Genomic DNA, 24,912 nt, shown 5'->3' with positions numbered 1-24,912 from the left:
GCATATTGCTTTTTCAGCTTTTGTTGTTTATCCTAAAAAATCACGTGGAAATTTGGTTGGCAATCCTGTTTTTATCAAGGCAAAATTGTCATGCTAAGGGAAATTACTGTGCTATTATAGCAGCTCTATGAAACTGGGCCATCCGGTGACACTGCAATCCAAACAATAATTACTCCCAATCGCACTTACCTTTACCCTGCGTTGCCAACCCTCCATCACAGTCAACCTCGTCCTCACCATCTGGGCAGTTATCAACCCCATCACATATTCCACTTTCTGGTACACACACCTTTCCTGACAGGCATGTAAACGAGCCTATTAGACACTCAAAGACCACGTCATCTGAAAACAAATAAAGTTCAAATGTTACGTCCGATGAGAGCAACCCACACTATTCTTTTTCAAGGAAAACTCTTCCATATTAACAGTCTTTACTTGAAGCATTTTCAAGATTCTAAAAGAAGCAAAAACAAAAGTAAAACAATTTTAAGCAGTTCTATAGTTGGAACGGTTTATAACAAAATTATAACATAAATTGTGTTTTTCTTTAAACTTCTGAGAGGACTGTATAAACTGACGATACTCTGCCGCCTTTTATTTTATATATCCGTCTGTTCCTAAAGTCAATTATGTACGGTACGTACAAGCCCGCGAGGAGCAACGAACGTACGCTGGTTCATTTTTCGTCAACTCCAAGATATTGGGTTTTAATGGAGTTGTATCGCCGTATCGCAATGTCACCGTTCTATTGCGTAAAAGCCGGGTCACACTGCAACGATTACGAAAACGATAACGATCACGACGCAAAGAGAACGCATTATATTGGTTGAATTAGCGTGTGCGTCACACTGCGTGGAGCAATACAACCAATAGAATACGTTCTCTTTGCACGATACTCGTGACCGTTATCGTTTTGTTATCGCTGCAGCGTGACTCGGCCTTTAGTCGTTGCATTGACAACGACGAATACACAACAGTACAGCATAATGCTACAGTAAAAACTTCTCTTTTGACTTTGGCGCAAACACCGTCGAGGGAAAAGGAAGGGGGTTGTGTTAAGGGTCTGATTTTCTAGTATAACGTACCGCAGTCTTTCTCGTCGCTTCTATCTGAGCAGTCGTAGTATCCGTCGCACATACCATCTCCAGAGACGCATTCCAAGTCATCACACTGATGGAAGTTACCAGGGCAAGCTATACAAGAGAGCAGACAGGTTACAATATACGAGTAATTGGGAAACGCTATCAAAGTGATCAAAGGCCATGGGTGGATTTCACAATGAGTTAAAACTAGTCTTATCTCGAGTTAGAACGAGTTACTAGCCTTGAGTTTTTCATATCTCCTAGGACAAGTCCCAAGTTAGAATTATCTTTGTGAAATCGGAACCTGGATACGTCCACAAGGCCCCTGTATGCATTAGTCTACACACATTTTAATAGTTAGTACTAACATAGAGTAGTACTAATGGCAGCTATAGATGGTCTGCCTACACGTACAATTCGAGGCAGAGGCCGCCATATAAGCTGCGCTGGATAGGCAACGTCACAAAGTGGAGTGGAAGAAGTGGGTGCGTTCGTTTAGCTTTCCTGGGTCGACACCGGTGTGTGACGGTTTTTTTTCCAGGACGCACTTGGGTATCTATCTGCACACGTTCGTCCTGGAAAAAGAAAACGCCACACACCAGGGTCGACCCGGGGAAGCTAATCGAACGTACCCAGTGTCGAAGGACTGAGACGAGCAGTGATTGAAAGACACAAGGTGATGGCGGCATCTCCAGGAGTGCGCCCCCATTACAACCTGGGGACGAGGCAGCCACTGACGCAAGTCTATGCCGAATGATGATGGCAAATGGCAATCCCACAGTTTTTATCTTTTCTCCAATATTCACTGATGCATAACAACCCAGTGACACGCCCCAACCAGAGGGTGTATAACACCCCAACCAGACTGTAATACAAACAAACTGCACTTACGTGGACAGTCTTTTTCGTCACTTCCGTCGCTGCAATCTTCCGTTTTATCACAAAACAGCCAGAAAGGAAGACACACTCCATCGTCACAAGGGGTTTTCCAATTGCTACATGCTTCAGGAAAATAGAATTCAACAAATCAATGAACACATAACCGTAACGAGGTACTTCAAGGTCAAAGTTTAATGGAGTAAACATTAATTTTGGTTTTTACCCATACACCGATGTGTGTTAGCACTGTATACTCAGTACTTTCCCGAGTCCTGTGAAAAAAATATCACAGGCATGTTACTCGGTGGGATTCGAACCCACGACCCTTGCAATTCTAGAGCAGTGTCTTACCAACTAGACTACCGAGGTTGCCCGGCAGCTAGAGGCAGTTCGAATCCTATGTTTTGGCAGCGGGTACCGCAACGATACAATAGATGTTAAATTTGCATTGGGGATAAAGAATATTAATTTTGGTTTTTACCCATACACCGAGGTGTGTTAGCACTGTATACTCAGTACTTTCCCGAGTCCTGTGAAAAAATATCACAGGCATGTTACTCGGGTGGGATTCGAACCCACGACCCTTGCAATTCTAGAGCAGTGTCTTACCAACTAGACTACCGAGGTTGCCCGGCAGCTAGAGGCAGTTCGAATCCTATGTTTTGGCAGCGGGTACCGCAACGATATAATAGATGTTAAATTTGCATCGGGGATAAAGAATATTAATTTTGGTTTTTACCCATACACCGATGTGTGTTAGCACTGTATACTCAGTACTTTCCCGAGTCCTGTGAAAAAATATCACAGGCATGTTACTCGGGTGGGATTCGAACCCACGACCCTTACAATTCTGGAGTAAACATTTTTGTACGGGGAACTTTCAGTTCGTTTCTGAAGTGTTGTGATATTAAATCAAAACGGCATGGAATTTGACATCGGCGCAGATGTTGTTTTCAATCATCTGGTTCAAAAACGAAAGAGTAAAAGCTTAATTTGAAGTCGGGTTTCCATTTAACATTGTTTACGTTGAACGAGCCCATTCCCTGGTCCTTATGAGATGCTTTGGCTATGGTTTGTAAAAGAATAACACATTTTTCTCAAGTGTACAGTTTAACTTATGAAGTTGTCGTAACTTACTGCAGTTCTTTTCGTCACTTCCATCCACGCAGTCGTTCATACCATCGCATCGATAGTTCATAGGAATACACCGTTCACCGCAATCGAACTGCCGCCCTTCCACGCAAGCTTAATCAGAACAACAAGAACAAATACACGTCTTTTAAGATTGGTCTCACAAAACATTATTTTCGAGCAAAATACAGACAAGTTGTTGTCGACAAATTCAGAACAACGTCCATATTTTTTTGGAAAACCTCAAACAAACTGCAACATTTATATTTTACCGCAGTGCGTTTTGTTCGGGGCCTCAGAATGAAATATTAAAAACCGCAAAAAAAAAATCAAATAAGTGGAAATATGCATCATTTTAACATTTTCAAAATGGCCGCCATTTTAACGAGTTTGCCATTGATTTGGTCATAATTGTTGTTTTAAATAACACAGTCAGTTAAAAAAACAAAAACAAAACAGAGATGCCCATTTAAGGTTCGGTAATACATCTGTGGTTCACAAAGTTTTTAAAGTCGTTGATAATGATAGGGTGTCGTTTTGTTGTACTTACTACAGTTTTGAAGTTCATCGGAGTTGTCGCCACAATCGTTATAGCTGTCACATAGCAATACTTCATTCAGGAAAACACTCCCTTCGTCACACTCAAAAGCTGCGGAATGTTATTGAAAAGAAACACATTTCATTAAAACTGCTCACAAAAAAAGTAGCGGCCAAATACAGATTGTGTTTTGGGTAATTGTCTTGTCCATAAGCTTTAGAGTCGTGTTACGCGAGGAAATTTCGAATAACATACTGCTATTGGGCAGTTAAGACTCGTTGTTAGAGGGGCCAGACGAACTCTAGAGGAACTCTCAAAACAGAATGAGGCAGAATTTTGTGAGAGTTTTTAGACACAACGTGAAATAACATCTGCAATGTGGGTAAAGTGCACACCATAAAAACGAAGAAAAATAACAAAGTTTGTATACAAAATGTATAAAGGGGAAAATGGGCAACATGAACGGTATCGACTACAGAGGAAAGTTAAAGTTCCAGATGGATAAAGTAAAACGAACAAATAGCCTTGATTGGCTTTGTTATCACAACACGAGTTACTGGAGAAAATACACTGTATCAGACAAACATCCCATCGATTCAAATGTGTAGCCTTGCACCAGCCAGTCTTTCAGAATGGGGTTTATTAGTGCCCCCAGTCGGTGCGTAACACAAAAACAGGATCGTCAATCAAGACCAAAGCCGTATCCGAATTGGCGGCTACAGCTACGGCTATGGCTGTTGCTAAGGATGTTGCTAAGGGACTCTCTATACCTCAACGTACGATCACCCCCAAATCTAGCCGTATCCGAAGCTGTAGCCGCCAATTCGGATACGGCCTAACAGAGAAAAAAAAATGAAACAGTTGTCCTACTGACTGCAGTTAACTTCATCATCGTTGCAGTCATCCCAATCGTCGCATATGCTAGTCCTGTGAATGCAGGAACCATCTCCGCATCTCACCATGTCGTAGTATGGACACACTATGTAAAACAAAGAACAAAATACTACCAATAAATAAGTAGTTCTTATATATAGCGCATTCCACTATAACGTCATATGCGCCATGGTTATTGGGCCTAACCATTCCTATAATATTTCTTAGCTCCCAAGTGAGTAAACAGCCCTGAACTGCCGTATTATGCGATATAGTGGCTTTTTCATAAACAATAACAACATCTACCCTTACAGGTACCCGTTTATACCCTTGTGTGAAAGGAAGCAGTTACAAAAACTCGTGGACAAAAATGCCATGATTGAGATTCGAACCCACACTACGATGGCTTAGCCACCATAACTTGAATTCGGCCATGACATGCAATCCGTACATGATAGATTATCTATACAGAAAACGGGGTAGAAGTGATAAACCTAATAAATATCATTATCAATAAAAAATATTTGTTTGGATTTGGAAATAAAGTGAATTGAAGTAGTCAAAGTTTTCATGACCCAAATAACGTCAAAATGTGCAAGCTTGTATAACCATTCAGAGCAAGGGTTTATTATCAATCATAAAAGCAACTCCAGACGAAGAAGTCAAAAAAATAAATGGAGTTGACCCTTAAAGTCACACTCGCACATCATAAATCATCTCTTCCACTGGGAAAAAAACATGCGAAGATCATTATTATAAACTGTAAAGGTTGAGTGGTATTGTGTTAAAGTAACGACTTCTATAGCAATTTCTTAGCACAAAAAACGAACATGAAATGTGTCATGACTCATGTTGGTCATGGCCGAGTGGTGTGATGGAGCATCGAATTAAAGTTCTGGTGGATAAGTCATTGGCGTTTGGGTTGACTTCAATTTGAGTCCAATTTGTAGCATCAAACGGAATCAATTGTGCCGAGGCACTGAAAACCTTATCACAAAACGCATGGTTTTTCATCTTTTATTGATCAAAATCAACCTCCCTGATTTAACATTATGAAAGTGTAGACATCAAGGATATAAAAAAAGATAACAAAATATTGATTTTTGAAGAAAAAAATCCCTTGACGATCAGAGCCCATCACGTGAAATGGCATAGCGCGACTCATACGGGCCTTTTTTGCCATATTTTTTCAGGGCCATATTACTATTAATAGGAGAATGTTACTCACCATCACCACATTGCAGTTCATCTGACGTGTCATAGCAATCTCCATACCCATCACATAAACGGGATAAATCTATACAACCAGTTACTTCACAGTGGAACTGGTCATCTCTACACGTGACTGGAAACACACAACAAAATAATTAAACAGCCACTTGACGGAATGTTTTTAACGGAAATTCTATTTTAACTTGTTTATAATGCGTTTTTTCACCATTTAAATGTAGTTTTGACATTTGCACACTCCTAATTTTTTCGTATATATAGATTAAAAAATCAGGCCCCAACCTCAAGGTTTGGAAAAACTAAAAACACTCGTGCTGTTGACGGTGCGCGTCAAAATGACAATGCTTTGACGTCATGCTCGGGAGTTTGCTTTATTATACCATATACCATGGAGGTAGAAATAGACCTCCACGCTGTAACAATGCGGCTATACAAATTGGAGCTCCAACTATGACGTAACATAAGTGATTAACAGAGCTTTTCGCGAATCTGTCAGAAAAAGCGCTGGATAAGGGTATTCGAAATGATTGCTGTTTTTTTACACATCAAAATCTATTTACAGTCATTTGACTCGATCTCCTTGTTTATTGAAAGCATTAAATGAAATTCAGCAAAGTTCACGAATTGACATTTTCGTTCAAGCATGTCTTTAAGCTCATTTTCGTTTGAAACTAGTATAGACCGATCCACACGGACTGGGAACCAGACAGAGATGGTAAACAAGTGCATTTTCATGGTCTAACATTACTGATTTAACTCTCACCGTTTTCAGCCACGACTTGAACCACCTCTATTTTAAATCCCCTGCTGACCTCACCCCCTTCTATCTGCAGCTCCACCCACGTGCGATCCGAAGGGATGGTCAGGTTTGACAGCCATTTCCCAAATAGCACCTCCTCGTTGTAGTAGTACTCCGTCATGGAGATATCGGCCTCCTCCCCGGTGCCGAAGAGTAGTCTGTCGTGGGCGATTGAGAGGTCGATGGTCTCGAAGCGGGCATACATGCCCTCTGAAGCTTTGAACAGCCAGACGCAGGAGAAGGCATTGGGGTATTTGTTGGGGTAGTTAGGAGAGTAGAGCATGAACGGTTCGCCGTCTGTCAGATCAATCGTGGTCGGTCCGTCTATCTCACAACCTAATTCAGATCATCAATTAAAGTCAATTTTAAGGGCAGTGGACACGATTGGGGATTATTTAAAAAAAATATTAGCATAACACCTTACTTGGTAACGAGTAATGGGGAGAGGTTGATAAAAAACAAATATTTTGAGAAAATGCTCCCTCTGAGGTGACGTAGTTTTCGAGAAAGAAATTACTTTCCATGGATTTGATTTCGAGACCTCAGAATTATATGTTGAGGTATCGAAATTAAGTATCTGAAAGCACACAACTTCGTGTGACAAGATTTTTTCTTTCATTATTATCTCGCAATTTTAATAACCAATTAATCTCAAATTCCCGCAGGTTTGTTTATGCTTAAGTTGAGACACAGCAAGTGAGAAGACTGTTCTTTGACAATTACCAACAGTGTCCACTGTCTTTAACTGGTATCTCAGTTTGGTTCAAACCAGCGTCCGTTTTAGGTAATATTTAGGCAAAAAAAACAGAACGTGCAAAGTGAAAGAAAGTGACAAAAAGAGCCTTTTTGAGATGGTGGCCATTATAGGAGTGCACAGTTTGGTTTGGGTGTATAAAGACAGATTCACCCAAAATATAATAGTGTAATAAGTGCTGTGTCCACTTGGTCCCATAACTAAAAATGGCTTAAAATAACCAAAAGGGAAAGTATGTAGAAAAAAATAAAAATAAAATGAAAAGATGATCTTCCCGAGAAGAGTAAGCTATATTTTCAAATAAAATAGTTCGTGGAAACTATTTCGTAAATTTGTATTTGTATAATGTACATAATTGTTTACCTGTAAATGACGTCCTACACAATTTGGCACCGCTTTCATTACTTGTAGCTTCGGGATAGCGTTCACAATGAAGGTCCAACGTCTTGCTATGCTGGTCTTTGTAGAGCCCACCGCATGAAGCCTGGACTTCATGACAGAAGTCTCTGCACACATAGCGAGGTGTTCTGTCTTTCCCACACTCGGGGAATAAATAAGCACAAAGGAAGTACTGCAGATCGGCATGGCAGTACATGATGTCCTTAAAGTCCATGTAGTAATCGATTGCTTCTTCTTCTGTGTCTAATACGCTCGGGTAGAATGTGTCGCTATATGGGAGGACTGCACTACACTGGCTCATTTCAACGCTTGCACATTCATCTGAAAGGACAGGGAGACAATATTCACCCAGACACAATGTCCAATATTTAAAATCGATGTACAAGGTAGACATACACTGTAGAAACCTATGGGCGGAATGTTCAATATTCGATGTACAAGGTATACAACACGGGAATCGAACCCAAGACCGCCATCATGCTTGAACGGTAGGTCGCTGGTTCGAATCCAAGAGTACATGTGAGTTGTTTCCCGAAATTAATTGAAAGTGGCGAGAAGGCATACACTTCTTTATAATACATCGATGTGGGGCATAGACACGATTGAACAGTTCCCCCTTTCCCGACTGCATAATTACATGACATGCGATCGAAAAGGTCATAATTTGGTTGGTAGGCCCTATTCCAAATTTCATTCTGAATTATATTGAAAGTCCACAATTTTACACAAACGAGTGTGAACAAGTTTCTAATAATCTGCACATGACGTCGTAGACCACCATATTTGATGTAAAACGATGGCTAGTGCACGAGTGTATGCGCTGCGCACAACTCTCAGCATAAGAGATCCTTAAAAGAGATGCTGCAGTGAAATCAAATAAAACAGTTAATTTTGCTGTCATTTATTTCTGATATATGTATTGAACATCAATAAAATGTGTTTTGTTTATTCCCGACATATCTGACTTGCGTAATTAGCGAATAAGTCATGCCCCCCCTTTTTGTTGATTGTAACCGCCCCCTACCATCGACGTCACGACGGGAATTCAAACATATCGTCGGCAAAAGGAGTCTGGTCCCTAACTACACGCGCCTAGGTACCAGGCCACACAGTGCACACGTCTCTATATGCACACAGCCAGGGGGCCCGACGGCTCGGGTCACCGACATGACGTCACGTTTATGCAAATGAAGGCTCCCTTTTAGGGACGGGGTGGGTTCCCCTAATCTCTTGAAAACCATTTGTTAAATACTTGCGCATTTAATAAAAAATAATAAAAAATATTTCGGGTTTAAAAAGTCATGTTTAATCGTTTAAAATGAAAAAAAAGAAACTGCAGCCACCCTTTAACACACGTTTCATTAAAGATTGCGGCCAATAAGGGGTCTATAGATTAAAAAAAAATACTCACAGCAATTGTTTTCGTCTTTGAATCTTGGGCAGTCGATGACGTTATTGCATGCGTCTGAACGTCTGTAGCACTGTCCTCCATATTTACAGCTGAGGAAGCCGTTGTCTTCACATTCTGGTTAATTAAGCAGTCCATTAAATACCATCAATACAATAGGATGTGAGACCAATCCGAAGTCCTAGCCAGGATTAAATGAAGTTCATAAAAACCATAACGTAGCTTAAGCAGCAAATATTGCTTAACATTTATCTGCTCAATAGAAATAAGCAGGATACCAGTCAAAAATTGTACATGTGACATGGCGGTTTGGCTGGTAACCTTATTGTGGTAAACATTGTGCTTAGCTATTTTTGAATGCGCTTTTTATGCACATTAAATCCGGAATGCATTTTACAAAAAGGGTGAACTGCCTTTGTACTCTCTCCTTGTCTCCCAAAAACCTTGAAAAGTAACTTTTAACCATTTCCTTTAAGACTATGTAAACAAAGATAATTTTAGAAATGGATTTGTGCAGTACATTGACCACTCATTCTATGGAAATTAAGTGCACAACTGTCCTTGAACTCGAGAAAACTTTAAGCCCGACTTCGTGGACCATTTTATTTTGCAGCTTCCTTAAACATTGATGTATTGATGATACATCAAAAATATAGTTCGAAAACAAATGCTTGTGCCATAACTGTAGACAAACACTAAACTAGTTATTATTTTACGACATATACAAGACATATTTATGAGTCATATTTATAAGTATGACTTTCTATTTGTTCTTCATCAATGTGCCTTTAACGCTACCGTACATTCAAATTCCCCCATTTCTACAAAGAGCACCCCATGAGACATCATGGGTTATTTATAATAGGTTTGTTTCTTGAAGTTGCAATGATTATGAGGAATGACTTGTTGATGGATATCTTAAAGGGTCTACGACAAAAAAAAAACAATGTCCATAAATTGACATTAAACTTACACAGTTTGAAACTAATGATAGTAGAAAGCTTCCCTGAAAATATTACTTGCTGAGGTGATGTAGTTTTTGAGAAATGAGTAAAACAATGTCATGAAAATAATTTTCGTCTCAGTGATCATGAGACCAAAATTATTTTAGCAAAATATTTCTCAAAAATTACAGCACCTCAGCAATTAATATTTTCAGGGAAGCCTTCTACCATCATTATCTAGATACTATATAAGTTTAATGTAAATCTGTGGACATTGTGTTTTGTGTTATAAAAAGTACCCAAATCTTTTAATCGGAAAGACCCCAAGGGGAGTGGGGGGGTGGGTGGGGGGAGTCGACAACCTCAAGGCCTACCTCCACTGCAATACTTTTCGTCTTCAAAGTCATCACAATGTTCTATTCCATCGCAGAGGTAAACAGACGGTATACACTTTGTGTCATCATCACATGGAGATAGGTAATCTGCTTCTGTGCAATCTACGAATAAAATATCGTATTACCGTGTATCAATTGTAGATATTATTATATGTTTGCGGTTAAACTTTTTTTTGATTTATTAACTGTGTTTACTGTCAGGTAAACCTATACTTAGCCAGCACAATTGACAGTATTTGCAAGTATAACATATCCTTGATGAGCTACATTAGTGAGAAGACTGGTCTTTGACAATTACCAATAGTGTCCACTGTCTTTAAAGGCAGTGGACACTATTGGTAATTGTCAAAGACTAGCCTTCACAGTTGGTGTATCTCAACATATGCATAAAATAACAAACCTGTGAAAATTTGAGCTCAATCGGTCATCGAAGTTGCGAAATAATAATGAAAGAAAAAACACCCTTGCAACACGAAGTTGTGTGCGTTTAGATGATTGATTTCGAGACCTCAAGTTCTAAACTTGAGGTCTCGAAATCAAATTCGTGGAAAATTACTTCTTTCTCGAAAACTATGGCACTTCAGATGGAGCCGTTTCTCACAATGTTTTATACCATCAACCTCTCCCCATTACTCGTCACCAAGAAAGGTTTTATGCCAATAATTATTTTGAGTAATTACCAATAGTGTCCACTGCCTTTAACAAGTTTACGCTTCGCAGAAATGAGCAGAATAGCAGGCAAAAATAATACATGGGATATGGTATTTTGACTGGCAGCCTTATTTTGGAAGCATAATTTGCAGGGTTTGAGAAAAACGATAACGATCACAACGCAAAGAAAACGCATTATATTGATTGAATTGCTCCGCGCAGAATACGCACACGCCTATTCAACCGATCGAGGGCGTGCTTTATTAACGTGATCATTATCGTGTTTTTTTGTTTTGTTTTTTCGTTAACGCTGCAGTGTGACTGGCCCTTTAAGCTTCTTCTTGTGCTTAAGCAGCTCTTTGAAATTGGCTCCTGACTATGACAAACTCACTTACTTTTGCATAAGGTTTCGTCACTGAAATCGGCACACGCTGGAACTCCGTCACAAACCAGTTCATTTGGTATGCAGGCCCCATTACTGCACCTCCATTCATCCTCGTTGCAGTCTGACAGTGACAAGTAAGAATTTGTAAAAATTTTAGAGAAAAGTAAGAAAACATTTCTAGAGAAAATTAAGAAAGCATTAACAGGAAAAAACCTGCATTAAGACACACTTTTGTTGTGAGCTTCGATAAAATCACAGAAGAGACGATACTTTTTCTGTAGAAGCATTTTGGTATATTATTTCTTTACCCGTTTATTCGCGATGTTTGCATTCGGCACTACCTTTTTATTGGAAATTATTAATTTGAAAAGCTGTTTGTGCCCAAAGCAGGTCACCACAAAACACATGCTAAGGGGAGTAAGGAAGAAATTATTGTTTTGTTTATTTTCTCAAAAGACTATTTGAAACTGCTGTTAACATTTAAAGCACTTTCAAAATACCATCGAGACTGCACCATGGTTTGGTTCTGTAAATAGTAGTATCATTGCTAGTAAAAACCCTCATGCTAGTTAAACCGACCTCCTTACACAGATGGCCAAAAAAAGGGTTCATCACTTGTCAAATAGAGTAAATCAACTGGGCTTTATGAAGATTGATACAATAAGTAGAGAAAACTTAATTACGAAACCGGTATAAGCCTAATCAGAGTAAGTTTATTGTGATGTGATGTGACCACATCGGCCAGAGCATAACTAATCATAATAAGCTGTCAGTCTTATAGTTAATAATACCAAGTCGGCTATTCGGCCTTTTCCCCCGAAGCTTTGTGTTATTTTATTTGAATATATATTACCCAAACACGTGGTAGAGCCATTTTGAGACAAGCACCACAATATTGATCGTGTGTGTCCAGAGAGCTAACTGCGCACGCAACACACGCAACATTAGCCACAGGTATGGCCATCCTGTTGGACCATTACAAACAATATATCACAGACTGAAGTACAAATGCGGGTCAGGCTCAAAGAAAGGTCTCGTGGTTTACAAATGTCATTGTAATGGATGGTAACATCGCAGTAATGAACATCTGTTGTATGTGTGTAACGACGTTTGGGTGACTCGGTCACTTTGTCAAAGTAACGTGTCACAGGAACCTTTCCCAAATCAACCGGGTTGCATTTTATCTCAATAGATGGTTGTTTTGTTTGTTTGTTTGTTTGTTTGTTTGTTTGTTTGCTTGTTTGTTTGTTTGTTTATAGAAAACTAAAATATGGAAGAGCCAACTGAACTGGGCCCAATTTCATGGCTCTGCTTACCGTAAGCACAGAATCGGCACTTACGGAAGCAGGGAATTCTGTGCTTACGGCAAGCCTATTTCACGGACTAGCGGCGAATTTTGGCTTCTGCGCGTGCGTACTCCACGTTACTAGGCATTCTACGCTTACAAGGCTAGCGCGAAAATTCGGCGCTTGCACGTAGGCGGGGAGTCGTGTTCGTAAGCGCAGAATTCGGCGGTAAGCAGAGCCATGATATTGGGCCCTGGGGTCTTCCAAGCTTTTCTCAAAACCAGGGGAATGGTAGTACTTAAAGACTAACTCATTACATAAACAAATGCATGGGCTTTCTTAGCAACAACTTCTTCAACAAGCACTCGCATCTGATGAAGCTGTTGTTGAAACGAAAGCTTATTTAGTTTTGTTATGTGAAGTTAGTCTTTAGATGCTGCCACTAGTTCTTTGTTTTATATATCACACTAAAACGGCTGTTTTTAGTGTTAAGCTTTTTCAAAAACCTAACTTTTTGTAGGACACAAACAAATAAAAAGTAGTTTACATAATTTTCCTCTCCTGAGACGACAATTAGTATTTTCGTGACATTGTTTTACTCATTTCTCAAAAAAACTAACATATAAAGAGAAGCTTAGTTTCTATTGTCTTCAAACCGTGTAAGTTGAATGTTAATCTGTGGCCCTCTTGGTGTGTGTTATAAAAAGTACTAAACATCGTTTAATTACCTCAAGCTCTAATAGGCATTACTTTTTCCACACACTAACCTTCGATGGTTACCTCAAAGGCACACGTTGCCTTATTGCCCGACTGGTCCTCGGCCGTGTACGTGACCTTGGTAGTAGTGCCCCTCGGAAACAAAGTTCCCGGATGATGTGACGATTTAACGCTGACGGTACCCGAGTTATCTGCAGCCGTGGGCTCGGTCCAGGTTGCGCTGACATTAACGGATTCACTCATCGAGTGGACGGTCACTCTTAGAGGTCCAGGACAACCTGTGATTATCGGCTTCACTTGATCTTGGGTTGGAACAAAAACAACAGGGCATAGTCAATGTTGTTGGCGTTGTTGTTGTTGTTGTTGTTGTTGTTGTTGTTGTTGTTGTTGTTGTTGTTGTTGTTGTTGTTGTTGTTGTTGTTGTTGTTGTTGTTGTTGTTGTTGTTGTTGTTGTTGTTGTTGTTGTTGTTGTTGTTGTTGTTGTTGTTGTTGTTGTTGTTGGGGTTGGGGTTCGGGTCCTTTACAGTTGACTTTAACAGCCATGTTGCGCTGACATTAACGGATTCACTCATCGAGTGGACGGTCACTCTTAGAGGTCCAGGACAACCTGTGATTATCGGCTTCACTTGATCTTGGGTTGGAACAAAAACAACAGGGCATAGTCAATGTTGTTGGCGTTGTTGTTGTTGTTGTTGTTGTTGTTGTTGTTGTTGTTGTTGTTGTTGTTGTTGTTGTTGTTGTTGTTGTTGTTGTTGTTGTTGTTGTTGTTGTTGTTGTTGTTGTTGTTGTTGTTGTTGTTGCTGTTGCTGTTGCTGTTGCTGTTGTTGTTGTTGTTGTTGTTGTTGTTGTTGTTGTTGTTGTTGTTGTTGTTGTTGTTGTTGTTGTTGTTGTTGTTGTTGTTGTTGTTGTTGTTGTTGTTGTTGGCGTTGTTGTTGTTGTTGTTGTTGTTGTTGTTGTTGTTGTTGTTGTTGTTGTTGTTGTTGTTGTTGGGGTTCGGGTCCTTTACAGTTGACTTTAACAGCCATGTGTGTACCATACATAGCATATGTTAAAGGGAAGGTTCACGTTTGGTAATACCTCAAAACAAATATTAACTTAAAAACTGACTTGGTAACGAGCATTGGAGAGCTGTCTATAGTATAAAACATTGTGGGACACAACTCCCTCTGAAGTAACGTAGTTTTTGAGAAAGTGGAAACGTTTCCCTCTGAAGTAACGTAGTTTTTGAGAAAGAAGTAGTTTTACACGAAATTGGTTTCGAGACCTCTTAATTAGATTTTGAGGTCCCGAAATCAAGCATATGAAAGCACACAACTTCATGTGAAAGGGTGTTTTTTCTTCCATTATTATCTCGCAACTTCGACAACCAATTGAGTTCAAATTTTCACAGGCTTGTTATTTTATGCTTATGATGGGATACACCAAGTGAAAACACTGGTCTTTGACAATAACCAACCACGTACCTTCCCTTTAAGGTACAATTCATGTGGTATAGTCAAAAAGTTATGTTTCATGTAATATTTACGTAAAACGAATATATTTAAATGTTTCGTCAGAGGAGTTTGTTCATTTGCCAATCATGTGTGATGTGCGTGAAAGCAGTGCGCGTTTCCAACGTGGAGCAAGTTCGGTGACTAGACCGACTTGATTAAAGGAACACGTTGCCTTGGATCGGTCGAGTTGGTCTTTCAAAATTGTTCGAAACCGTTTGTTATGAATGCAAATGGTTAGATAGATAATTTAAAAGTAAAATATAGTTATCCACACAAACAGGCCTCAAAATTGCACGGTTTACCTTTTGCGTCGCAAAGAAAGACGGTCGGCCATTATGTGGAGTCAACATTTTGGATCTATAAAATGGCCGACCGTGTTTGTTGGCGTCGTCAAGGGAAAACTGTGCAATTCTGAGTCATACTTGTGTGGATCATTATATTCTACTTTTAAAACATCTTTCTAACCATATGCATTTCATAACGAACGATTTCAAACGCTTTTTTCAAAGACCAACTCGTCAGATCCAAGGCAAAATATTCCTTTAACCAGAAACTAAAGATCACAGGGAGGATCGAACCACGCATTTGGATCACGGCCGATAAGGTCAATTCGGGAGCTACCTAACACTTTCTGGTAGTCCCAGATTTACGGCTCTAGTAAAAAAAAGTCTAGTCGCTCACCGAACTTGCTGACGTCACTGACACCGGTGTCAATGCATAATGTCTATTGTATATGGTTGAAAACCTTTGATTTAACAAAAGCAAATTGTATTTGTCATTATTATTTATAAAAATAAATACAAAATAAAATAAACATATTATTCAACTCACCACCATAAGCGAAGACCAAAACTAAACTTATTACAACGATTAATAAAATGACAGCCAACAGCACAGCAAGTATGACTTTTAGTTTGAAATATCGAGGAGATTTGGGCTGCCTCGTCTTCACCTTCCCTCCGTTTGCTTCCAGCTCCTTTGCTTTGGCCGGTTCGTCTTCCATCTTAAAGTTCTCTAAAGTAACGCCCTGTTGAGAAACAATGGAAGCATATCAGAAACATACAGAAACACCAACGAACCTGTCTCTCACCTTATCCCTTGGTCACCAAAACATAGAAATGGAGAAAGTGGGGAAGACAATGGATCAGATAATACAGATGTTTTTGCCCTTTTCGAATCCACGGCTTTGGTTTTGGATTCTCAGCTTCAAGTTCCGTCCTCAAGTCTGAAGCCCTGCTGAGCGCGTACTTAATGCACGCACAATTGTTTAAAGGCAGTGGACACTATTGGTAATTACTCAAAAATATTATTAGCATTTCAAAACCTTTCTCGGTGACGGGTAATGGGGAGAGGTTGATGATAGAAAACATTGTGAGAAACGGCTCCCTCTGAAGTACTATAGTTTTCGAGAAAGAACTAATTTTCTACGAGTTTGATTTCGAGACCTGGGAAAGGGCCATCGTTGCCAGGGACATCAGTGTGCTTCCAAATCTTCCTTACTTGACGAGTCCGATATTCATGAATGGGCAAATATCAACATGGTTTCGACCAGATAGAGTGATAGGGTGCAATACTTGCTGCTAGTAACCGTATCGTTACGTGAAACAATGTGGTACTGCGACATAGACACAATTTATGTGTGTAGTGTATTCCCCTAACGTACAGGAGTCAAAGTCATAGGCCTACAATCCAAAACATACATTGCATTTTATTGGTGGGGGAGACTACGTTGACAGCAGGTGAGACGGGTGTGCGGCACCTAAATGTATCCAGAGCCCTAAATGTAGCCTGACCTAAATGTTGCCCCAAGCATGTACCTAAATGTAGCCCGGACCTTAATGTAGCCCAAAACATGTACCTAAATGTAGCCCGGACCTAAATGTAGCCCAAAACATGTACCTAAATGTAGCCCGGACCTAAATGTTGCCCCAAGCATGTACCTATAGACGCACAGACGGGAGAATACACGATCTTATGATTGTTTAAGTACAAGTAAATGATTAGACACCATTTTGGGTGACTGTTCCGTGTTCCGACACCCTTCTGCTCCGAAAACCTTGTTCCTTAAACCTGCTCGTGATTTACGCGCCAGTAATAGTTGGGGTTAAGAGTTATGGGTTAGAGGAGTATTGGGAAAACATACTGTTTTTTTTTTTAAACGTGTCGGAACATTAGGGTGTAAGAACGTTACCCATTATTACACAGACGATATTACATTATGGGTAGGTCGGAACACAATTAGTATATTGTGTATACAAGTTTTCCTAGCCAATGTCAGGAAAATTTCAATTTAACACATGGCTCGTTCAATTTCGTTTTGAAAACTCATGCTCCGTCGCATCATCTTTCAACAACAACAAAAAAGGAGTTATGCCACTTAAACAGTTTAGCATTCACTGGTCAAATAATATCATTCAGTTTCATAAAAGCCAACAGCTTGAGGCTGGTCAACCATTCAATTTCATCAACGGTACATAAAAAAAATAGTAGTTAGTGTAAAATAAACTTGCACTGTGAAATAGTGTAGTCTTAAATGCCTGTATGTAAATAATAGACAGACTTTACAGGCTCTGGACACTTTTGGTAATATTACTTAAAATAATTGTTGGCATAAACACTTACTTGGGAACGAGTAATGGACAGCTGTTGTTAGTATAAAACATTGTGAGAAACGGCTCCCTTTGGAGTAACGTAGTTTTTGAGAAAGAGGTAATTTCTCACTCAACTAATAAAGTACCTCAATCATGAAGCCTTTTAATAGGCATCTGGAAGCACATAAATTTCTCACCAAGTGAGAATACTGGTCTTTGAAAATAACCAAATTATATCCAGTGCCTTCAAACGAACCTCATGGAAAAGAACAAACTTATGTGTGCACGAAAACGAAGTTGGTGAAACAGTTGCCATAGAAAAAAAACCATCCAATATGATTGAAACGTACGAAATGCCCGAATTTACGTTTAATTTTTGCTGAAAAGGAACTGACGGGGTTAACGTTTATTACGTTACCTGTAGGCCTACACTTTGAAAACTCTCGGGATGTTGGTTCTGAAAAAACTCCTTGTGGTCTCGACCGATCCGGTACTCTACTCGTCTTCAGAATGTCGTGTCTTTCTATTATTATTTCAAACACGATTCACTCAGATTTGTTCAAAACTCATTTAGGGTCTGCAAAAAAATCCATGGTACAACAGTACATATGTTTTTACAAACAACAAAATCTGCATCGACTGTGCGCACCATGGGTCTTCACTGAAGGACTGTGGAGACTTCCGATGCCACTCATGCTTATGATGTATTTCATCTGTCTCGGACAAGGTCTTGCAAATAACACGTGGAGATATTAATTTGTAGCCATATTATAACATCTTCCCTAAAAAACAAGTTTATCCCGAAGAATGCACTTCATGTGTCTTGAGCAAGGTCTTATAAATAACCATCACTTCGTGGAGAAATTATTCTACAGCCAAATTATCACCTCTTACCAGAACCAAGTTTTTTCTGAAGACAATCTCACATTGACTTTAGGAGGATTAAGACACAGTGTTTTTTATTTAGTTGTTTGTTATTATTCTAGGTTTTCTCGGTAAAAGTCGGCAAATGGGCAGCCAATTTCATTTTCATGTGTTCGAATTAAAGCTGTTTTGCCTCTCTAGTTGTTACTGCGTTTCAAATTCAGAATTCGGCCATTCAATTTCGTTTTGAGTCGAGTCAAATTCCTTTACCACTATGTTCAATTTAGTGTATCGTCATTCTTTTTCGAGACACACACGCCTCAAGAAGCGACTGCGAATTTGAATGCTGCTTTGATGAATTGTTAAATTGAATGATTATTTTGTTAAATCGAATGACGCAACATTACATTTGACTGATCATAAAACAAAATCGAATGACCCTTTTCAGTAGCATTCTATTTCGCGCGAAATAGAATAGCTTGATGGTTAAATTGGCTGGTCTTTTTCCGAAATTGGCCGAGAAAACCTATAATATTTTGTTTTATCACTTTTGTGTGAGAGTAAATTAATTTAACCCGTCTAATTGTGATAGATACCATGCTATACTAAACTGTGCCTCTATCTAACGAGTCCATGCAAAGATTATAACAATGCTTTTTTTAAAGAATGTTGTGCCATTTCATTTTATGCGTATTGCTATTGCTGCATCTAAAACAAAGCATTTTATTTAATTGACATATTTCAAATTTGAAAGTTTCTAGACGACGAATAACTAAATGAGGGTTGGTGTGGGGCCATGGTCATGATTTTATTTTTAAACTATAACCTTTCATGTATATATTTGTCCGTAAAGGTAGTGCTTATTAAAGGCAGTGGACACTGTTGGTAATTACTCAAAATTATTATTTAGCATAAAACCTGTCTAGGTGACGAGTAATGGGGAGAGGGCGATGGTATAAAACATTGTGGGAAACGGTTCCCTCTGAAGTGCCATAGTTTCCGAGTAAGAAGTAATTTTCCACGAATTTGATTTCGAGACCTCAGATTTAGAAACTTGAGGTCTCGAAATCAACCATCTAAACGCACACAACTTCGCGTGACAAGGGTGTTTTTTTTTCTTTCATTATTATCTCGCAAGTTCGATGACCGATTGAGCTAAAATTTTCACAGGTTTGTTATTTTATGCATATGTTGAGATATACCAACTGTGAAGGCAAGTCTTTGACAATTACCAAAAGTGTCCACTGCCTTTAAACCAACGGAATTCAACGGGTTCAAAAGTGACTGTATTACTATAATGTGCAGGCCCTGCCCGGCCGTGCTGCACATCAACCCAAAATGAGCTAATCGTCTCGCTTGAACAAGGAACTTTATTTACGGATGAATACGGCTCTTGATCCCCTGGGTGTGAAATAGAGCCGTACGATCTGTATTACTCACGACCTTTAGTCAACCAGCTGACGACTATTACAAATGATAACCTTGATTTCTTGGTGGTTTCTTTCTTTAATTTAAAAATACACCAATATGTCTTTTGTTTAATCAGCAGCGTTAATCAAAGGTACTGAAGAACATAGTGACTAAGCTGTTGTCTCCGGTAAAAGCTTAAAGTCACCTGGAAATAGAATTTTTTGTTTCTTTCTTTCAAACATAAGAGTATATTATGCTTACGAACAATAAAACAATTTTTTTAGTAATTGTTTTCCACGATTTATATGTTTAAAAAATATATAAAGTTGTTTGGGGGGCTGACTCCGCCTACCCCTTTTGTGACGTCAATCGAGGCAGACTTTGCCTGCAATGCGTATAGTAAACACACGTGCAAAGTACATGTACGTCCAAGTCGTGAGGTTTTTTTTGAACGTACAAACTCACGACTTGGTCCGTACATGTACTTTGCAATTGTGTTTACTCTACGCATTACAGGCAAAGTCTGCCTCGATTGACGTCACGAACAGCGCCCTCTCGGGTCGGGATCTACTCTTAAATTTGTAAATAACATAATAACTGATTTTTTAAAACCTTAGTTAACTGTTTATTCACATTCCACTCATCAAAACACATATTTAAGTGACAAAAGCTTTATTTTTAAAAAATACCACTTCCAGGTGACTTTAAAGATGTTAAATTTGCATCTGGGATTAGGAATAATTTCATTTTGGTTTTACCCACATACACCGATGTGTGTTATAAAGCACTGTAAACTCAGTACTTTCCCGAGTTCAATTCTGAGAAGAAGAAACAAAAACCGGCATATTCCTCGGGTTGGATTCGAACCCAGGACATTTATATAATTCTAGAGCAGTGTCATACCAACTATACATTTTGGTTAAACATTCTGTCAAGGAGGTTACTTTGCCAGCATTGGAGAGTGAGCTTGAGTGTCTTGTAAGGTCAGTCACCTGATTTATTTATAGGCCAAGCGCTTGTTTTAGGCCTAGATTTAGAGTGGCTTCTGACCCGTCAGTGTGAAGTAGGTGAAAATGTAAACCATTTTTTCCATCAGCAAGTTCAGAACCTTGGTATATATGTAGTGCGGTTAACGAGACCTCTCATGCCGAAAAACTGTTTTTGAAATTCCATCTGGAATTTGGTTTTCAATTCTGGAACCCTTTCTAGTCAGCCAACCGGAACTGACAACTTAAGCTTGGCCAATTAAAATAGTAACGCTGTTTTCATCCATAGAAATATAAAGTGCCAATATTTTGAACAATACAAGAACCAAATACCGTCATTTTATTTGTATCAACTTCACATAATAGTGCCCTTTTTAGGGTTAAGATAAACTTCCGAACCTTGACTAAAGCGCTTAATGAAGGTAACTTTGCCGCTTAAAATAGATTTTGGAGACAAACAGTAAACATCGAGGGTTTAAACTTGTTGTTCTGAAGTCGTTTTCTATAATATTTGACTGTACGAGACGTAATCGAAACCAACCTTGTTGAAATTCTATGGAATTGCTTGAATACGTTTCCCATCGCTTCGATGACGATGTTAAGCTAATAATAACAGCTGGTTTATTTAACTTGCAAGTTGAGAGTGAAATATGTTTTTCCAAAAGATTTGACCTTTACTTAAGGATGCAACAGTCGTGCTTTTCTTTTAGAAAATTTAAATAATAAAGATAATAAAGAGACTTGAAACTAAAAATGGTTGTGGTATAGATGTGCTTGTACTCAGTGGCCACCAACAACTAATCTTTTATAATAAGGTGACATGTAGCTTATTGTGAGATCTCGCCATGGATTATTTTATATTAAAGGCAGTGGACCCTATTGGTAATTACTCAAAATATCTATTAGCGTAAAACCTTCCTTTGGGATGAGTAATGGGGTTGATGGTATAAACCATTGTGAGAAACGGCTCCCTCTGAAGTGCCATAGTTTTTGAGAAAGAAATAATTTTCCACGAATTTGATTTCGAGACCTCAAGTTTAGAACTTGAGGTCTTGAAATCAAGCATCTAAACGCACATAACTTCGTGTGACAAGGGTGTTTTTTTCTTTCATTATTATCTCGCAACTTCGATGACCGATTGAGCTCAAATTTTCACAGCTTTGTTATTTTATACATACACCAACTGTGAAGGCTAGTCTTTGACGATAACCAATAGTGTCCACTGCCTTAAACACGACCCTCACACCCACACATCAAATCCTCCGTCATGTCCTCCGCAAACCAGGTCTATTAGTTGTTCCATCATCAACAGGGTCAGTGCCATCAGTTAGAAGCTTCTTTTGTTTGAACCTTTACCTTGTACAGATGTCTGTACCACAATGCCTTCTGTATATCAATATATAGCTGTTAAACTCAATGAAAAGGGTAATGCGCCAATTAAATCAACAAATAAGTAAATATAAGTATAACTATACACTCAGAACAACAACATAAGCAACACAAACAAACAAGCAAACAAACAAACACCCCCAACAAACAAACAAACACATTAACAAACACCCCCAATACCGCCAACAGAAACAAACAAATAAACAAACAAACAAACAAACAAACAAACAAACAAACACATACACCAAAACACCCCAACACACCAACAAACAAACAAACAAAAAACACCCTCATCAAACACCCCAACAAACAAACAAATAGAAGGCTAATTATCAAGATATTTCTTTTTAAAAAGCAAGAATACTGTTTTATTGAACAATAAGAAAACACAAACTAAAGATAGAAGATGGCAAAACTTGCTTGGTTGCTTTGACTTCTTGCAAAGAGAGGTCTGGCTACTATAAGAATGATTAAATGCTACCATGCGTTACTAGGCCCCTGTCATTGTAATCGGAGGATGAACGGCAATGCTTGGCTAAAAACAAGATGATGCCAGCAAAGCATGCTCTCTCTCCCACCACCCCCCCCCCCCCTCTCTCTCTCTCTATCTCTGCGAATTTAATGAAAAATCCTGTAACATTTAATCAGATGAGGGTCTGCAACGCTGCTATATAATATGACATGACTGGTCGCTGGCTATACATATAGGTTATTCAACTGCGCGTGTTATATATATATCTGGCGAATAAATGAACTCAACCGAGACATTATAATGAGATTCTTCTTCTCTTTTTTTTTCTTCTATTTTTCTAAATTTGTTTTCCAGAAACTAAGATTCCCTGGAGTCCGACTGCAAAGTAACCGATTTGTGACTTCTTTTCACAAACATGTTTATTTTTTGGGATATTAATATGAATGGATTAGTAAAAGAGCGTACGATGGATTCAGTTTGGAAGTTGTGCTCAAACAATATTACTGCCCATTCATAGGAAGATAATTCAGATGTATGTAAATAATACAAAATCCCCCTACATCACTGACTGTAAACGTATTACTTGGTCAAAAATAGTACACTTATGCGAACCTTGATAATATTGAAAAGAAAAGAAAAAAACTTCTTAAGTACTTCCTTGTAACCACTCGTTGGTTTATTCGTGTCGTTTTGCATAGTTTGATTAAATTAACAAATTAATTAAACTCTCTAAGCGGAACCAATTGAAAGCCTCTGCCAGTTGATTACATTTTGCTCCAACTGTCAACAACAAATTACATATAACAAAATAACAACCAACCAAACAAACAAACACCCTAATAGGGTCATATCAAATAATAAAAACGAATTTTATAAAAAACGAAAAACAAAGTATTAAGCTACGGCGGAAACTGACGAGAATAACTTTAGTTCGAGCATTTTTTTAATTAAAATGACAAGCCGAAACAAATCGTTCAGATCGAAAAAGTTGTTGATGAATCAGGTCATTTCCCCTGAAAAAAAAACAGCTGTCAGTCTTTTAGTTTTTCGCGTATTGCCACTATCGCCTCAGGTCCAACATTTAATAAGCTTTCTATACCCACATTGTTACGACGTTTTAAAATTCCAACTTAAATATGTGTCCCTGTCAACAACAGTGTTATTTTTTGGTTGAGTGAACATTACTTTTAAAATTGTTTGCACTCGTCAAAGCGAGACCCCATTACTTTTAGCTGCGGTCGATTAACTCCTTTTAGCAAAACTATTTATCAAGAAGATTTTTCCCTTTTCGGTCAAAAACAAAATACGAACATTATAATAAAGTTTTCAAGAATCTCCTTTGCCAAGGGGAAAATTTGAAATCAAACAAACTTAAAGCTTGCAAAAATGTAAGTTTTATCACACAAAAATGCCTCCGTGACATTTATTATTATAAATATCCCTGTTTTTCTCCTCTTTTAAGCACATTAAACCAAACACCAAGAAGAACCTTTGTCATGTTTTACCTGCAAGCCATCCTTTTCCTCAGTTGGCACTTTTATAATAACTTCAAAGGAGGCGCCTGCAATTTAGTCTGAAATTACCTCTCATTTCTAGCTCAAAAGCTTTAAACTATTGAGTCCATATGAATAACATGTAATTAATAAAAGGGCAACTCTGAAAAAAGGTAAGTGCTAAGGAAAAACGCTGCCGTCGTATTGACAATTATTTTCACTTGAAATAAAAGTATTGATACAAAGTTGATTCGTTGTTGACGTTGCTCGAAGATCGAGTTTAAGGTGTCGAAGTTCTCAAAATGCAGCTGCCTTCACTTAGCAAAGTGCCGTTCTTTTATTTGACGCAATAATACTTCAATTTCACAACAACTGTTCATAAACGTGTATAATGTATGGGGTAGTGTTAGCCCTATATAAGACTCTTCCTCTGTAGTGCAATACGAAAGTTTTAGACCACCAGGGGTGGATTTCACAAAGGCAGTCCTAACTTAGGACCAGTCCTAGGCAATGCTAAGATATAGGACTGGTCCTAAGTTAGGACCAGTAACTCATCCTAACTTCAGGTAGTCCTAACTTAGGACTAGTCCTAGGCAATGCTAAGAGATAGGACTGGTCCTAAGTTAGCACCAGTAACTCATCCTAACTTAGGACTGGTCCTATCTCTTAGCATTGCCTAGGACTAGTCCTAAGTTAGGACTACCTTTGTGAAATCCACCCTGGCTAGGGATAGTGTATACTCT

At 38.7% G+C, this 24,912-nt stretch overlaps 1 protein-coding gene across 1 annotated transcript in view; it reads right to left on the bottom strand.

Moving 5' to 3' along the window:
* LOC117288184 (atrial natriuretic peptide-converting enzyme-like) overlaps positions 1 to 24,912 on the bottom strand; it is a 50,298-nt gene that overhangs the window by 8,618 nt on the left and 16,768 nt on the right. Inside the window, exons 2-16 of the mRNA XM_033768923.1 lie at positions 15,796 to 15,991; positions 14,015 to 14,102; positions 13,522 to 13,685; positions 11,479 to 11,589; positions 10,412 to 10,534; positions 9,097 to 9,210; positions 7,650 to 8,006; positions 6,497 to 6,868; positions 5,732 to 5,848; positions 4,505 to 4,609; positions 3,643 to 3,741; positions 3,099 to 3,206; positions 1,974 to 2,084; positions 1,086 to 1,193; positions 190 to 342 (exon numbers count right to left, since the gene is read on the bottom strand). Of these exons, the coding sequence (XP_033624814.1) occupies positions 190 to 342; positions 1,086 to 1,193; positions 1,974 to 2,084; positions 3,099 to 3,206; positions 3,643 to 3,741; positions 4,505 to 4,609; positions 5,732 to 5,848; positions 6,497 to 6,868; positions 7,650 to 8,006; positions 9,097 to 9,210; positions 10,412 to 10,534; positions 11,479 to 11,589; positions 13,522 to 13,685; positions 14,015 to 14,102; positions 15,796 to 15,991 (2,326 nt within the window). The remainder of the gene's footprint in view (positions 1 to 189; positions 343 to 1,085; positions 1,194 to 1,973; positions 2,085 to 3,098; positions 3,207 to 3,642; positions 3,742 to 4,504; positions 4,610 to 5,731; positions 5,849 to 6,496; positions 6,869 to 7,649; positions 8,007 to 9,096; positions 9,211 to 10,411; positions 10,535 to 11,478; positions 11,590 to 13,521; positions 13,686 to 14,014; positions 14,103 to 15,795; positions 15,992 to 24,912) is intronic.

Source organism: Asterias rubens, chromosome 3 (genome assembly GCF_902459465.1).
Source record: "Asterias rubens chromosome 3, eAstRub1.3, whole genome shotgun sequence".
Lineage (NCBI taxonomy): Eukaryota > Metazoa > Echinodermata > Asteroidea > Forcipulatida > Asteriidae > Asterias > Asterias rubens.
This window is presented reverse-complemented; position numbering and strand designations above follow the sequence as displayed.